The sequence below is a fragment of the Euprymna scolopes genome, chromosome 9 (assembly GCF_053919585.1).
Source record: "Euprymna scolopes isolate OS-2025 chromosome 9, ASM5391958v1, whole genome shotgun sequence".
NCBI lineage: Eukaryota > Metazoa > Mollusca > Cephalopoda > Sepiida > Sepiolidae > Euprymna > Euprymna scolopes.
This window is the reverse complement of record NC_136490.1, coordinates 85475299-85495250: the sequence shown is the minus strand read 5'-3', so window position 1 is coordinate 85495250 and position 19952 is coordinate 85475299. Positions and strand designations below refer to the sequence as shown.

Here is a 19952-nt window from a genome sequence, read left to right as displayed (position 1 = left end):
AAATACGCATGGACACATTCTTTTGAGTTGAAGTGTGCTCTCACTCCTGCACACACACACTTTTTTCTTTTTTAGAAATAATCAGACAGAAGCAGCTTTATTTGCAGTCTGGTCACTTCATTATCCCAGCACTAATACATGATAAAACAACTTGTCATCAAAAGACAATCACCAAATCAAGTTTTGTGAAATTTAGTCAATTATAGAAAAAAAAAAATTAGCATTACTAAAAAGATGAGAAAGTGAAATGAATTCAACAAGTGAGAACACCATTTCAACAGCATCATCATTTAATGAGAGGGGAGAGGGGGGTCATATTTTATCAATGATGAAACCAATCATTAGATCAGTAAACGCCTTCATTTCTAGGAATAAAAAGAGAAAAAAAGCAAGAATCAGAAAAATTCTAACTTTTCAAATTAATCTTCATCTTTTTTTTTCTTTTAATCGTCAAAGATTAGACAAAAGTCAGCGAAAGAAAGATTATCTGAATTATAAAGAAATCAAGAAGCCACTATGCATGCAAGAAAATATATAAATGGTGGGCGCTATTAGAATAGCGGCTGGAACTTGAAATAGTCAAATGAAAAATCAACAATGGTAATGTAGAAAAAGCTAAATGGAAGAGACGTAAGATTATGAGAAGGTTCTTGTGAAAGATCATAAATATATTTCAGTTTTTTATATTCTTTTTTAGGTTTCTTTTTTTTTACCAAATGTATTTTTCATAAATGGAAGACAAATCCATGCATTAACAAAACTGAAATAAAATGTCTGTTACAAATCTGTTGTTTAGAATTAGGTGTTCGTTTTATTAAAATAAAATCAAAATTATTGTTTTATTTCGGTCATTGTCAGATTACTTTGAATGTAGATATTTAATAAAATTGGATTCCATAAAATAAGAGATGTCCAGATTTGTTCAATCTTGAACAGACAGCACCAAATAAAGTCGGGACCTTTCAAGGTTTACCAAGGAATACAACCTGAGCACTGAAACATACAGAGAGAAATTTGTGTGGGAGCAGCAAGAAGGAACATTGGCTTTTCACAAAAAGAGATAAACTAAAAAATCTTTCGATAAAGATAATAATGCTGAATTGAACAGCAACAAAAGTTTGACAAATTTAGTTTCCATTGAAGATTACCTGAAGTATGGTGAGATTTGCAACATGGAGGTCATAAAAGAGAAAAAAAATGAAAAGTTAGATTTTAAAACATTGAGGAAAGAAATTAGTCTACATTTAAAACACTAATATTTACTATTCGGTTAAAAAAAGCTTAGACATATTCCTGGCAATTTGGTAAGCATTAAAAAGCTGTTTTAGAAGATTTAAAAATATGAGTATTGTGTGTGTGTGTGTATCATGTATTGATTCATCTACAAAGATGTTGTCAAATGACATCACACTAAAAATGAAATTTTGATACAGTCCTCAAAATGATATATAGAATTTATAGTTTATCTTTCAAAGATAAAGATTTCTCAACATTCGTCACGTTTTTAGTAGTCATATATTCAATTTCATATTTATGACAATCAACATGAAAAAAAATGTCATATTAAGCATTTTTATCCATTTGTTTTGGATTTAACAAAAAGAAGCATAATTGTATTGAAAATATGTTAAAAAATAAAGCATCGCTTATAATAGAAGAATCATAAAAAAAAACTTATGCTTAATTTCCAATTAAGAATTAAAAATGAGCAATTCTTAAAATAATTAGTTAAAATAATCCCTATTTTAATCCAAATAAAATATATTTGAAAAGTGCGAGTGTGTATGTGGGGGAGTGAGGGTAGCTCCAGAGAAGCAAGTGCAATTCTAATCCCAATCTGTTGATTTTCTAAAACATCAACAATCATAACATTTCATTTGTTTAAGAAATTTTAAAAAAATAATGTTTACATGTAATTAAAATATAGAAGATAAAAGTGGTAAAAGTATTATAGGTTAAAACAACAAACTAATGAGAAGGCAATGAAATCTAGATTTTTATGTTGATTTGTGTGTAGATGGCCCCTCAGCGGTTACATGTAATGAGAATTTATATATATATATATATGTGCGTGTATGTTAATAAGAGTAAAATGAAGCTAATTGTAATGGATGTGCAGAAAAAAAGCAAATAAATGTTAAAAGGCAAAAGAAATATTACACAAAACACAATTTTGTTTTGTTGTGTTTATTGTAATTTTTTCATTGATAGCAGAATATTATCCATTGATATTAATACAAAAAAAAATGTAGGCTTTATTTGTAAAATGATCTGAGATTAATGTTTTTTTTCCTTTTCTGACTGCAATAAGAGTAGGCATGCCTGCAGTGGTGCAAATAAACGGTGCATTGAGAAAGTGTATGTTGTTTTATTTATTCTTGTAGTGTTCTAATATTAAATAACAGGGAATCAACACTTATAATAATGGTGGCTGTGTATTAGATAATATTAATTGGCAGTGGCTGAGAGTGTTTACAGAGTATTGAAATCTGTAAAAGATTTCTATCATTTCATGGAACCAATGGAAGATTCCTTGTGTGTTCTCTCAACTTCTGGATGGATAATAGAGTATATAAAAGCCCATCCCATTAAAACAAAAACATGATAATGATTATATATATATATATATATATATATATATATATATATATATATATATATAACAAGAGGATTAAAAGAATTGTGTGTGTGTGTGTGTGTGTGTGCAAGAGATATGCAATTGTTGTTTTTCTTTTGCTATTTATCTCTGCTGCCTTGAATATTTGTATTTTAACTTGTTGAGAGTTGGGGCTTGGGATGAGATGCAAACTATAGATAAACCCAGTATGTGTCTGGGAAGGTGGGGATTATATGATTAGCATTTTTACTAAATTTGCAACAAAAATGTAACACAAGTGAAATACATCAGAATAAAAAATTACAAAGAAGGGGATGGGGAGGAAAGTGGTAACAATATCTACAGAGATAGATTTATCCTTTAATGAAAAAAAAATTTTTTTTAATATTCTAAACACTAAAAAATATTCAAACGATTAAATGTGAAATCGTTTTTAGGCAGTAATTTCATGAAGTTGCTGGCAGAAGATATTCAGTTCAGAGGCTGAACAAAGATGGAAGCTGCTGAGAAACAACACTTACGAAGGTTCTTGCTGATAGCCTTGACATCTCTCAGATTCAGTGAGATGCAAAGAGAGGAACCTCCTCTTTATGCTCTGGTGTATAACATGGACATTTGGATTCTAGCAAAGGGAATGCATGTGTAATAAAGGTGTTGGAGTAGAAATATAGTCAGTGGTGGCTGGTACATAGAAGGGATTATTATTAATATCATTTGATTAGTTATACTGAAATAATAGTAGGAAGAGAAGCAGCCATTATAATAGTCATAATAGTTCCAGTGTGAGTTTTTCAATCTTGACTTTCTTTATCCTCGCAATTGTTGGAAAGAGAGAGGAATGGTACTTTATTATATCTGGGATCTTCTTCCTACTGAGGCCAATTTTCTGGGCTGAAATTTAAAAAGTGAAATACATTTAAAATATTCAAAATAATATTAAAAAATTCAAGATTACAATAAAAAAATTTCAGGTTAAAATTTTAGCATAAAAATGCATTTGATTTTTCAATGTTTTTTTTTTATCATTTCAGTAAAATTTAGACGTGATGTGTGAACTTTATAAAAAGTTCATATTTTATTATAGAAAATCGTTTGAAAGACAAACGAAAATAGAATTAATTAACATTTATATTATGATGCAATCAAATCATGATTGATATTTTATGTTTGAAATGTTAGCAATGTTCAGATTTTGTATTTTTTTTTTGCATGGAGTGATCACTATATTTTCACTCTTCTGTGGATATATAAAGATTTTTCATGTTAAAATATTATGTCAATATGCACAGTTGTTTTTTACATTTATTAATAATCAACATTCATCCTATATATATATATATATATATATATATATATATATATATATATATATATATATAGACATGATATTTTAGCATATATATATATATATATTATATTTTACCACATGTATATATTTTATATTTTCACACACACATATATATATATATATATATATATATATATATATATATATATACACACACACTATCATATATTAATATATATATATATACTATCATATTTTAACATTGTAATATTTTAACATATATATATATATATATATATTATAATATTTTAACATATATATATATTATAATATTTTAACATATATATATATATACATATATACACACTAACCTAAGACGATTCAAATGAGATTTCAGGTCGCTGAGATAGTGAAGCAAGCATATCTTCATTGGTAGAGGAGGCATTGTTCAAGATGGAATCAAAGAGTTCTTTCCATCTTTTCAAGATATCGTTCTTATCCATCAAAAACAAATCACTTCAGTGGAGAAAATAGGGGAGACACCATTTTCTTGAGGACCAAACACTCTTTTCATGCAATCATACAATGCCTTTGAATCCTTTCTGTCAAAAGTATCTTGGAGGGAGGTAGCCTGTTTGGACCACCATGCCTCTTTCATTGCTCTTAGACTTTCTGAACTTGAAATTTACAATTAATGTATGCCTTTTTCCTGGAGAATTCTTATCTTCCATCCATGCCGTATGAGAACTGTGCATTATTTGAATCAGCTCCTGTACTTCATCGTTGTTGTCAGCGAACGAGTCCTGATACCTACAAACAGGTAAATCCAGTACTTCAAGAGATGTGGTATGCATAGCCTCCTGCAAAGCCTTCCAGGATGATTCAATGTCTGAAGTTATGTCCACTGAGTTAAATGCTGCATCCATGCTTTCTGCGAGTCTTGACCTTCAACACATTTGAGGGAAGTGTGTTCATGTGCTTTGACACTTGACACTTCTTCACCCTTCTGTGTGATAGATGCAGTGTCACTTTGCTTCAAAGTAGGGCACAATCCGAGAAGCAACAGGTGGCGTGGAAGGACCTTTCAGACTAAAATCATTCATGTCCCGTTTTTTGTCATCACATAATCTATCAAGTGCCAATATCTCGATCGCAGATGCATCCATGTTGTTTTATGGCTAGTTTTCTGCTGGAACCAGGTGTTTGTTATGCATAAGCCATATTCTTCACAAAAAGAAAGGAGGCATTCATAGAGCCCAAGACACCTCCCCATGATTGACAATCATTTCCAACCCTAGCATTGATATCAACTATGAGGATGATTTTATCTTTATACCGAATGCCAGATATTACATCTCAAAGTTGGTTGCAAAAATCATCTTTGTCTTGTTCAGGACTGTTCAAAGTTGAAGCATAGCAACTTACAGGAACTGCACGTGTATTATGCTCCAACTCCAAAGTCAGTGTCATAATTCTATCTGATACAGCACTGGTAGTGAAGAAAGATTGTGAACAAGGGAAGATTTATTTAATCAATTGGAATGTTCATTGAGATGAGTATTATTTATTCATTTATTTATTGCAAACTATTATCCTCATCTTTATTATTAGTTGTTGTTAACTAAAAAGTGAAACAACAACTAAAAAGATGAGGATAATAGTTTGCAATAAATAAATGAAGGGAAGATTTAATGGCAAAGCCCACACCTGAATGGAGGTTGTTTACCAGACTGCACTTTGACCCAGACAAGTCCGAGGCATGAAACAAAACTCCCCTGCACACAGGTTCTCTGAGGCAGCAAATGTGTTGACAGAACTGACCTCAAATGTGAAGAATTTTAACTACCTTGGTAGTAAAGTTAATTCAAGTGGAACTTTGGATGAGCAAATTATCAATAGAATTGCAAAAGCATTTAGCGCATTTGGCAAGCTATGTCACCGTCTTTGAAATGATAGGGATATTCGTCTTGAGACCAAAATCCAAGTGTACAAAGCTGTTGTCCTCACTACTGTTCGGTACGGATCAGAGCACTAGACCTGTATTGTAGACTGCTTCAGCAGTTGAACGTCTTTCACAAGAGTGTCTCCGAGCAATCTGTGGATTAACTTTGGAGGACAGAAGATCCAATGCTGATCTTCTAATGATGTGTAACATTGATAGCATTGAGAGCTTCCTCATGAGGGCACAGTTATGATGGGCTCGTCATGTTGTACGGATGCAAGATGATGTTGGCTCAAGTTTAAGGATAAGCCAAAAAGTAATCTTGCAGCTGCAAATATTGCACACACTGATTTTGAGAATACTGGAGTATTTCGAGGAGTGCAATTTACACTGGAATCAAGAATTTTTCTGCATCCAACATCGTCAAGCTATGAGAAATGAGAGAAAGGAATAGAGCTTCCGAGGGCATCAGAGCAACGTGCACTCTTCGCCCACACTCTTGCCTAATCTGTGGTTTTCGTTCTATCTCATGGTCTTAAATGTCACTCTAGATTCAAACACAAGGGTCATTAAATTCAAACACAAGGGTCATTAAATTCAAACACAAGGGCCATTAAATGGTCGTTAGAGCCTCATACATCAAAATCAACAGGAGAGTCCATCATAATATTTTATATTTCAGCATATACATATATATATGTCAGTAAACATTGTTAAAAAAAACAGAATTTTCTGCTTAATTATACTTTTATTATCTTTTTAATTTTTCTAATATTTTTTGTATTAAAATAAAAAAATGTATATTGAATTATTTGTTAAATAATCTGGCAAAAACAAATGAACAAAAAAAAAAGAATTTCAAAACATAGCCAAGAACATGCATGTGAAATCAGTTAGATGCCAAAATCATTTAGATGCCAATTTAATTCTGCTATGTCAGAATTAACATGACAGGATAAAGCATTTTGAAATGTTATTACCGATTTCATATGTAATGTTATTAATTGTTGGTTGCTGGGTTTTAATACAGATAGCTTTGAGTAGTTTCAATTATATTGAATGAGTTTACAATTTTAAAAATTGATTAGAGTATTATTTTGTGTTATTAGCAAAAATGGAGAGGGGCCAGTTATATTATTGTAGATGTTGGTAAATTCAGCTCAAGTTAACAAAGATGCATAATCAATCATGTGAAAAATATTATTCAATATGAATTTCTTAAAATATAATAGAAATAAATTTATACATAAATAAATATTGGCCATTATTATATGGCTCTACTTATGGTTAATACAAGTATAAGTAAAACAATTTTAAGTGCCCTACCATTTTAAGATCATTCCTATCATCGGAAAATTTTGAGAAATCCACCACCACCACCAGCCTTTTCTTTCGGTCCCATTAGCATTGGCACTTGGTTTTTGTGTTTAATTGTTATCTAAAGATTGAAAAAAAAAAGAAAATAGCATAAATGAAACATCAAAGTGATATAAATTGAAATGAGTGACTAATTTTCTATTATCAAATATTTTGATTAAATTGTTTAAAGTAACTTTAATAAGGCTTTCTTTTTTAGTTTTGCTTAATCACTCTTAAATCACGAAATCAACAAAATAATGCAAATTACCTAAATATCATAGCAAGAAGAAATTACTTGCATGCAAGGGATTTTCACTGTAAAATAATTCATTGATACATCACAAGTAGGAAAATCTATAGACAACCTGCAAAGTTCATGAATGGCTATTTTTTGTGAATAAAATATTTAAATGCAATTTTCAAAAATATTGTTTAATTGTAGTATATACAAACTGGAAAAAATAATATACATCATTTAAAAGTCAAAAGCTAACAGCGTTTTGTTAAGGTGACATAATTGAGAAAGGTATGATTTATCATATTAGATGAACATTACAAATGAAAAAAGATTTTTGATATGTAATTTGCATGGAATTCATTATAAACTGAAAAAATCAAGACATTCACTTACTGTGCAAGGATTCTGTACCCATGGTTCTCCATCAATTTGCATTGGTACACGTTTTGTGGTTCTAGTAAAAGAAAGTAAAAACAGTTTAACCAATAATTTATTCGGACAGAAATGTGTGGAAAGAGATTTACATTTCTCATCTTAATTGATTACTTACTTGATCACCAAATCGGAGGTTTGTGCAAGACGATTACCAGATCTGACCTTCCCACTGACCATACCGGCATGAAGACTGTTCTCTACTCCAGCAAGTTCAAACATTTTATCGCCAATATCTACAAAAGATCAAAAAAAAATTATATGGTCGGTTGACATTATTTTGCCATATAGATACAATATTATACAATGCTAGGATTTTATTTCAAAAGTTTTCAAGCTGAATATTAAAACTGATTATTAAAATAATCCATCCAGTTTTGGTATTTAAAGTGCTGTGTGGACAACAACATCAGGAAATATCTTATGCCTGCTCCTGATGAGGACCAACCCAAAGGGTGAATATTAGCCATGATGCATGCAGTGAAATCAATTCTTATTACGCACTCCAGCCTGGTTTTTCTTAGTTTACCATACTCTCTAGTGCCTAGGGTATTTAGTCATGTTATGGAGCTGATGCAAGAAATGGCACACTGTACATGGTCTAGGCATAAACTTAAGTGAAACCATTTTCTGTTCTAAATGTAAAATCATAAAATGTAAGCATAAATACTTACAGAGGAGGAGGAGGAGGAGGAGGAGGAGGAGAGGAGCAATTCTTACCTGTAATTGCAGCCTGGAGCTCTACTTTGCTTTGTGGATATGGATTTTGATCTTTCTTCTTCTTAACAGATTTTAGTAGTTTTTGCCTTTGTTTTTTGGTAACATTCTCACCCCAAAGACTAGCACCACCATAGATAGTCGGGATGTTTAACATTGCAATGCCCTCAAGACCTGTGCCTTTGTTGATCTCTAATGAGTAACCTTCACTCTGTAAACAAAAATAATCATCCAAACATATTAGTCATCTAATCAAATATAGAATCATAATAAGATAATACTAGAATAAATGATAAAACAACACTTTTAATAATGAATCCTAAAAAAAAAGGTGACTTCTCATCCTAGCATTAATATTTCGGTTTATTCTTGCAATGAAATATGGAAAAGGTATTGATCCAGGGAAAATTACTACATAAAGCATTCTGAAATTGTAATTGATAATAAAAATGATAATGAGTTCATTTTGAAGGGTCATCATCTACTTTATACTGAAGCTGTCTTGCTTTAATGTGAATATAAATATGGAAGCATTTGGTGACAACATTTTAGTTAACATCTTGCCAATGATGTGTTGTGCTTGTGTTTCATACTCTACTTGGTTTGACGTTTTATATCAATATATCATGCTCATGCAGCAGGCCCTCTACTCAATATTTCTTGTTCTTATCTCATATTTTAAATACAACATACCTTGTGTCTTTCTCTTTAATCGATATTGTTTCATTCTTAATAATGTTTCACTCATGTTTATACTTAATATATGTTTCACTCATGTCTATACTTAATATGTCATATTCTATACTTAATATGTCATGTTCTATACATAATATGTCATGTTCTATACTTAATATGTCATGTTCTATACTTAATATGTCATGTTCTATACTTAATATGTCATGTTCTATACTTAATATGTCATATTCTATACTTAATATGTCATGTTCTATACATAATATGTCATGTTCTATACTTAATATGTCATGTTCTATACATAATATGTCATGTTCTATACATAATATGTCATGTTCTATACTTAATATGTCATGTTCTATACTTAATATGTCATGTTCTATACTTAATATGTCATGTTCTATACTTAATATGTCATGTTCTATACTTAATATGTCATGTTCTATACTTAATATGTCATGTTCTATACTTAATATGTCATGTTCTATACTTAATATGTCATGTTCTATACTTAATATGTCATGTTCTATACATAATATGTCATGTTCTATACTTAATATGTCATGTTCTATACATAATATGTCATGTTCTATACATAATATGTCATGTTCTATACTTAATATGTCATGTTCTATACTTAATATGTCATGTTCTATACTTAATATGTCATGTTCTATACATAATATGTCATGTTCTATACTTAATATGTCATGTTCTATACTTAATATGTCATGTTCTATACTTAATATGTCATGTTCTATACTTAATATGTCATGTTCTATACTTAATATGTCATATTCTATACTTAATATGTCATGTTCTATACTTAATATGTCATATTCTATACTTAATATGTCATGTTCTATACTTAATATGTCATGTTCTATACTTAATATGTCATGTTCTATACTTAATATGTCATGTTCTATACATAATATGTCATGTTCTATACTTAATATGTCATGTTCTATACTTAATATGTCATGCTCTATACTTAATATGTCATGTTCTATACTTAATATGTCATGTTCTATACTTAATATGTCATGTTCTATACTTAATATGTCATGTTCTATACTTAATATGTCATGCTCTATACATAATATGTCATGTTCTATACATAATATGTCATGTTCTATACTTAATATGTCATGTTCTATACATAATATGTCATGTTCTATACTTAATATGTCATGTTCTATACTTAATATGTCATGTTCTATACTTAATATGTCATGTTCTATACTTAATATATCATGCTCTATACTTAATATGTCATGTTCTATACTTAATATGTTATGTTCTATACTTAATATGTCATGTTCTATACTTAATATGTCATGTTCTATACTTAATATGTCATGTTCTATACTTAATATGTCATGTTCTATACTTAATATGTCATGTTCTATACTTAATATGTCATGTTCTATGCTTAATATGTCATGTTCTATACTTAATATGTCATGTTCTATACTTTATATGTCATGTTCTATACTTAATATGTCATATTCTATACTTTATATGTCATGTTCTATACTTAATATGTCATGTTCTATACTTAATATGTCATGTTCTATACATAATATGTCATATTCTATACTTAATATGCCATGTTCTATACTTAATATTTCATGTTCTATACTTAATATGTCATATTCTATACTTAATATGTCATATTCTATACTTAATATGTCATATTCTATACTTAATATGTCATGTTCTATACTTAATATGTCATGTTCTATACTTAATATGTCATGTTCTATACTTAATATGTCATGTTCTATACTTAATATGTCATATTCTATACTTAATATGTCATGTTCTATACTTAATATGTCATGTTCTATACTTAATATGTCATGTTCTATACATAATATGTCATATTCTATACTTAATATGTCATATTCTATACTTAATATGTCATGTTCTATACTTAATATGTCATGTTCTATACTTAATATGTCATATTCTATACTTTATATGTCATGTTCTATACTTAATATGTCATGTTCTATACTTAATATGTCATGTTCTATACTTAATATGTCATGTTTTATACTTTATATGTCATGTTCTATACTTAATATGTCATGTTCTATACTTAATATGTCATGTTCTATACTTAATATGTCATGTTCTATACTTAATATGTCATGTTCTATACTTAATATGTCATGTTCTATACTTAATATGTCATGTTCTATACTTAATATGTCATGTTCTATACATAATATGTCATGTTCTATACTTAATATGTCATGTTCTATACTTAATATGTCATGTTCTATACTTAATATGTCATGTTCTATACTTAATATGTCATGTTCTATACTTAATATGTCATGTTCTATACTTAATATGTCATGTTCTATACTTAATATGTCATATTCTATACTTAATATGTCATGTTCTATACTTTATATGTAATATTCTATACTTAATATGTCATGTTCTCTACTTAATATGTCATGTTCTATACTTAATATTTCTATACTTAATATGTCATGTTCTATACTTAATATGTCATGTTCTATACTTAATATGTCATGTTCTATACTTAATATGTAATATTCTATACTTAATATGTAATATTCTATACTTAATATGTCATGTTCTATACTTAATATGTCATGTTCTATACTTAATATGTCATGTTCTATACTTAATATGTCATGTTCTATACTTAATATGTCATGCTCTATACTTAATATGTCATGCTCTATACTTAATATGTCATGTTCTATACTTAATATGTCATGTTCTATACTTAATATGTCATGTTCTATACTTAATATGTCATGTTCTATACTTAATATGTAATATTCTATACTTAATATGTAATATTCTATACTTAATATGTAATGTTCTATACTTAATATGTCATGTTCTATACTTAATATGTCATGCTCTATACTTAATATGTCATGCTCTATACTTAATATGTAATGTTCTATACTTAATATGTCATGTTCTATACTTAATATGTCATGTTCTATACTTAATATGTAATGTTCTATACTTAATATGTCATGTTCTATACTTAATATGTTATGTTCTATACTTAATATGTAATGCTCTATACTTAATATGTCATGTTCTATACTTAATATGTTATGTTCTATACTTAATATGTCATGCTCTATACTTAATATGTAATGTTCTATACTTAATATGTCATGTTCTATACTTAATATTTCATGTTCTATACTTAATATGTAATGCTCTATACTTAATATGTCATGTTCTATACTTAATATGTTATGTTCTATACTTAATATGTCATGTTCTATACTTAATATGTAATGTTCTATACTTAATATGTCATGTTCTATACTTAATATGTCATGTTCTATACTTAATATGTTATGTTCTATACTTAATATGTCATTTTCTATACTTAATATGTTATGTTCTATACTTAATATGTCATGTTCTATACTTAATATGTCATTTTCTATACTTAATATGTTATGTTCTATACTTAATATGTCATGTTCTATACTTAATATGTCATGTTCTATACTTAATATGTCATGTTCTATACTTAATATGTTATGTTCTATACTTAATATGTCATTTTCTATACTTAATATGTCATGTTCTATACTTAATATGTCATGTTCTATACTTAATATGTCATGTTCTATACTTAATATGTTATGTTCTATACTTAATATGTCATGTTCTATACTTAATATGTTATGTTCTATACTTAATATGTCATTTTCTATACTTAATATGTTATGTTCTATACTTAATATGTCATGTTCTATACTTAATATGTCATTTTCTATACTTAATATGTTATGTTCTATACTTAATATGTCATGTTCTATACTTAATATGTCATGTTCTATACTTAATATGTCATGTTCTATACTTAATATGTTATGTTCTATACTTAATATGTCATTTTCTATACTTAATATGTCATGTTCTATACTTAATATGTCATGTTCTATACTTAATATGTTATGTTCTATACTTAATATGTCATGTTCTATACTTAATATGTCATGTTCTATACTTAATATGTTATGTTCTATACTTAATATGTCATGTTTTATACTTAATATGTCATGTTCTATACTTAATATGTCATGTTCTATACTTAATATGTCATGTTCTATACTTAATATGTCATGTTCTATACTTAATATGTTATGTTCTATACTTAATATGTCATGTTCTATACTTAATATGTCATGTTTTATACTTAATATGTCATGTTCTATACTTAATATGTCATGTTCTATACTTAATATGTCATGTTCTATACTTAATATGTTATGTTCTATACTTAATATGTCATTTTCTATACTTAATATGTCATGTTCTATACTTAATATGTCATGTTCTATACTTAATATGTCATGTTCTATACTTAATATGTTATGTTCTATACTTAATATGTCATGTTCTATACTTAATATGTCATGTTCTATACTTAATATGTCATTTTCTATACTTAATATGTCATGTTCTATACTTAATATGTCATGTTCTATTCATAATATGTCATGTTCTATACTTAATATGTCATGTTCTATACTTAATATGTTATGTTCTATACTTAATATGTCATGTTCTATACTTAATATGTTATGTTCTATACTTAATATGTCATGTTCTATACTTAATATGTCATGTTCTATACTTAATATGTCATGTTCTATACTTAATATGTTATGTTCTATACTTAATATGTCATTTTCTATACTTAATATGTCATGTTCTATACTTAATATGTCATGTTCTATACTTAATATGTTATGTTCTATACTTAATATGTCATGTTCTATACTTAATATGTCATGTTCTATACTTAATATGTTATGTTCTATACTTAATATGTCATGTTCTATACTTAATATGTCATTTTCTATACTTAATATGTCATGTTCTATACTTAATATGTCATGTTCTATACTTAATATGTCATGTTCTATACTTAATATGTCATTTTCTATACTTAATATGTTATGTTCTATACTTAATATGTTATGTTCTATACTTAATATGTCATTTTCTATACTTAATATGTTATGTTCTATACTTAATATGTTATGTTCTATACTTAATATGTCATTTTCTATACTTAATATGTTATGTTCTATACTTAATATGTCATGTTCTATACTTAATATGTCATATTCTATACTTAATATGTCATGTTCTATACTTAATATGTCATGTTCTATACTTAATATGTCATGTTCTATACTTAATATGTCATGTTCTATACTTAATATGTCATGTTCTATACTTAATATGTCATGCTCTATACTTAATATGTCATGCTCTATACTTAATATGTAATGTTCTATACTTAATATGTCATGTTCTATACTTAATATGTCATGTTCTATACTTAATATGTCATGTTCTATACTTAATATGTCATGTTCTATACTTAATATGTCATGTTCTATACTTAATATGTCATGTTCTATACTTAATATGTCATGTTCTATACTTAATATGTCATGTTCTATACTTAATATGTCATGTTCTATACTTAATATGTCATGCTCTATACTTAATATGTCATGCTCTATACTTAATATGTAATGTTCTATACTTAATATGTCATGTTCTATACTTAATATGTCATGTTCTATACTTAATATGTCATGTTCTATACTTAATATGTCATGTTCTATACTTAATATGTCATGTTCTATACTTAATATGTCATGTTCTATACTTAATATGTCATGTTCTATACTTAATATGTCATGTTCTATACTTAATATGTCATGCTCTATACTTAATATGTCATGCTCTATACTTAATATGTAATGTTCTATACTTAATATGTCATGTTCTATACTTAATATGTCATGTTCTATACTTAATATGTCATGTTCTATACTTAATATGTCATGTTCTATACTTAATATGTCATGTTCTATACTTAATATGTCATGTTCTATACTTAATATGTCATGTTCTATACTTAATATGTCATGTTCTATACTTAATATGTCATGTTCTATACTTAATATGTCATGCTCTATACTTAATATGTCATGCTCTATACTTAATATGTAATGTTCTATACTTAATATGTCATGTTCTATACTTAATATGTCATGTTCTATACTTAATATGTCATGTTCTATACTTAATATGTCATGTTCTATACTTAATATGTCATGTTCTATACTTAATATGTTATGTTCTATACTTAATATGTCATGCTCTATACTTAATATGTCATGCTCTATACTTAATATGTCATGTTCTATACTTAATATGTCATGTTCTATACTTAATATGTCATGTTCTATACTTAATATGTCATGTTCTATACTTAATATGTCATATTCTATACTTAATATTTCATGTTCTATACTTAATATGTCATGTTCTATACTTTATATGTCATATTCTATACTTAATATGTCATGTTCTATACTTAATATGTCATATTCTATACTTAATATTTCATGTTCTATACTTAATATGTCATGCTCTATACTTAATATGTCATGCTCTATACTTAATATGTCATGTTCTATACTTAATATGTCATGTTCTATACTTAATATGTCATGTTCTATACTTAATATGTAATGTTCTATACTTAATATGTCATGTTCTATACTTAATATGTCATGTTCTATACTTAATATGTCATTTCTATACTTAATATGTCATGTTCTATACTTAATATGTCATGTTCTATACTTAATATGTCATGTTCTATACTTAATATGTCATTTTCTATACTTAATATGTCATGTTCTATACTTAATATGTCATGTTCTATACTTAATATGTCATTTTCTATACTTAATATGTCATGTTCTATACTTAATATGTCATGTTCTATACTTAATGTGTAATATTCTATACTTAATATGTCATGTTCTATACTTAATATGTCATGTTCTATACTTAATATGTCATGTTCTATACTTAATGTGTAATATTCTATACTTAATATGTCATGTTCTATACTTAATATGTCATGTTCTATACTTAATATGTCATGTTCTATACTTAATATGTCATGTTCTATACTTAATATGTCATGTTCTATACTTAATATGTCATGTTCTATACATAATATGTCATGTTCTATACTTAATATGTCATGCTCTATACTTAATATGTCATGCTCTATACTTAATATGTCATGTTCTATACTTAATATGTCATGTTCTATACTTAATATGTTATGTTCTATACTTAATATGTCATATTCTATACTTAATATGTCATTTTCTATACTTAATATGTCATGTTCTATACTTAATATGTCATGTTCTATACTTAATATGTCATGTTCTATACTTAATGTGTAATATTCTATACTTAATATGTCATGTTCTATACTTAATATGTCATGTTCTATACTTAATATGTAATGTTCTATACTTAATATGTCATGTTCTATACTTAATATGTCATATTCTATACTTAATATGTCATGTTCTATACTTAATGTGTAATATTCTATACTTAATATGTAATATTCTATACTTAATATGTCATGTTCTATATTTAATATGTCATGTTCTATACTTAATATGTCATATTCTATACTTAATATGTCATATTCTATACTTAATATGTCATGTTCTATACTTAATATGTCATGTTCTATACTTAATATGTCATGTTCTATACTTAATATGTCATATTCTATACTTAATATGTCATGTTCTATACTTAATGTGTAATATTCTATACTTAATATGTAATATTCTATACTTAATATGTCATGTTCTATATTTAATATGTCATGTTCTATACTTAATATGTCATATTCTATACTTAATATGTCATATTCTATACTTAATATGTCATATTCTATACTTAATATGTCATGTTCTATACTTAATATGTCATATTCTATACTTAATATGTCATATTCTATACTTAATATGTCATGTTCTATATTTAATATGTCATGTTCTATACTTAATATGTCATATTCTATACTTAATATGTCATGTTCTATACTTAATATGTCATGTTCTATACTTAATATGTCATGTTTTATACTTTATATGTCATGTTCTATACTTAATATGTCATATTCTATACTTAATATGTCATGTTCTATACTTAATATGTCATGTTCTATACTTAATATGTCATATTCTATACTTAATATGTCATGTTCTATACTTTATATGTCATGTTCTATACTTAATATGTCATGTTCTATACTTAATATGTCATGTTTTATACTTAATATGTCATGTTCTATACTTAATATGTCATATTCTATACTTAATATGTCATGTTCTATACTTAATATGTCATGTTCTATACTTAATATGTCATGTTCTATACTTAATATGTCATGTTCTATACTTAATATGTCATGTTCTATACTTAATATGTCATGTTCTATACTTAATATGTCATGTTCTATACTTAATATGTCATGTTCTATACTTAATATGTCATGTTCTATACTTAATATGTCATGTTCTATACTTAATATGTCATGTTCTATACTTAATATGTCATGTTCTATACTTAATATGTCATGTTTTATACTTAATATGTCATGTTCTATACTTAATATGTCATATTCTATACTTAATATGTCATGTTCTATACTTAATATGTCATGTTCTATACTTAATATGTCATGTTCTATACTTAATATGTCATGTTTTATACTTAATATGTCATGTTCTATACTTAATATGTCATATTCTATACTTAATATGTCATGTTCTATACTTTATATGTCATGTTCTATACTTAATATGTCATGTTCTATACTTAATATGTCATGTTCTATACTTAATATGTCATGTTTTATACTTAATATGTCATGTTCTATACTTAATATGTCATGTTCTATACTTAATATGTCATGTTCTATACTTAATATGTCATGTTCTATACATAATATGTCATGTTCTATACTTAATATGTCATGTTCTATACTTAATATGTCATGTTCTATACTTAATATGTCATGTTCTATACTTAATATGTCATATTCTATACTTAATATGTCATGTTCTATACTTTATATGTCATGTTCTATACATAATATGTCATATTCTATACTTAATATGTCATGTTTTATACTTAATATGTCATGTTTTATACTTAATATGTCATGTTCTATACTTAATATGTCATGTTCTATACTTAATATGTCATGTTCTATACTTAATATGTCATGTTTTATACTTAATATGTCATGTTCTATACTTAATATGTCATGTTCTATACATAATATGTCATGTTCTATACTTAATATGTCATGTTCTATACTTAATATGTCATGTTTTATACTTAATATGTCATGTTCTATACTTAATATGTCATATTCTATACTTAATATGTCATGTTCTATACTTTATATGTCATGTTCTATACATAATATGTCATATTCTATACTTAATATGTCATGTTCTATACTTAATATGTCATATTCTATACTTAATATGTCATGTTCTATACTTTATATGTCATGTTCTATACTTAATATGTCATGTTCTATACTTAATATGTCATGTTCTATACTTAATATGTCATGTTTTATACTTAATATGTCATGTTCTATACTTAATATGTCATGTTCTATACTTAATATGTCATGTTTTATACTTAATATGTCATGTTCTATACTTAATATGTCATGTTCTATACTTAATATGTCATGTTCTATACTTAATATGTCATGTTTTATACTTAATATGTCATGTTCTATACTTTATATGTCATGTTCTATACTTAATATGTCATGTTCTATACTTAATATGTCATGTTTTATACTTAATATGTCATGTTCTATACTTTATATGTCATGTTCTATACTTTATATGTCATGTTCTATACTTAATATGTCATGTTCTATACTTAATATGTCATGTTTTATACTTAATATGTCATGTTCTATACTTAATATGTCATGTTCTATACTTTATATGTCATGTTCTATACTTAATATGTCATGTTCTATACTTAATATGTCATGTTTTATACTTAATATGTCATGTTCTATACTTAATATGTCATATTCTATACTTAATATGTCATGTTCTATACTTTATATGTCATGTTCTATACTTAATAAGTCATGTTCTATACATAATATGTCATGTTCTATACTTAATATGTCATATTCTATACTTAATATGTCATGTTCTATACTTAATATGTCATGTTCTATACTTAATATGTCATGTTTTATACTTAATATGTCATGTTCTATACTTTATATGTCATGTTCTATACTTAATATGTCATGTTCTATACTTAATATGTCATGTTTTATACTTAATATGTCATGTTCTATACTTAATATGTCATATTCTATACTTAATATGTCATGTTCTATACTTTATATGTCATGTTCTATACTTTATATGTCATGTTCTATACTTAATATGTCATGTTCTATACTTAATATGTCATGTTTTATACTTAATATGTCATGTTCTATACTTAATATGTCATGTTCTATACTTTATATGTCATGTTCTATACTTAATATGTCATGTTCTATACTTAATATGTCATGTTTTATACTTAATATGTCATGTTCTATACTTAATATGTCATATTCTATACTTAATATGTCATGTTCTATACTTTATATGTCATGTTCTATACTTTATATGTCATGTTCTATACTTAATATGTCATGTTCTATACTTAATATGTCATGTTTTAT

General features: G+C 26.5%; 1 protein-coding gene across 11 annotated transcripts in view; it reads right to left on the bottom strand.

The window, feature by feature from the left end:
• Positions 1-2283: 2283 nt before the first annotated feature.
• LOC145284745 (diacylglycerol kinase beta-like) overlaps positions 2284-19952 on the bottom strand; it is a 616369-nt gene continuing 598700 nt past the window's right edge. For 9 of the 11 annotated variants that reach the window (XM_080133689.1, XM_080133696.1, XM_080133692.1 and 6 more), the window contains 5 exons: positions 8597-8804; positions 7995-8112; positions 7838-7898; positions 7174-7285; positions 3371-3508 (listed from right to left, as the gene is read on the bottom strand). In XM_080133689.1, coding sequence (XP_079989815.1) covers positions 7193-7285; positions 7838-7898; positions 7995-8112; positions 8597-8804 — 480 coding nt within the window. In that variant the 3' untranslated portion in view covers positions 3371-3508; positions 7174-7192. Of the gene's footprint in view, positions 3509-7173; positions 7286-7837; positions 7899-7994; positions 8113-8596; positions 8805-19952 lie in introns of all 11 variants that reach the window. The other 2 variants (XM_080133697.1, XM_080133693.1) reach the window with 2 other exon arrangements.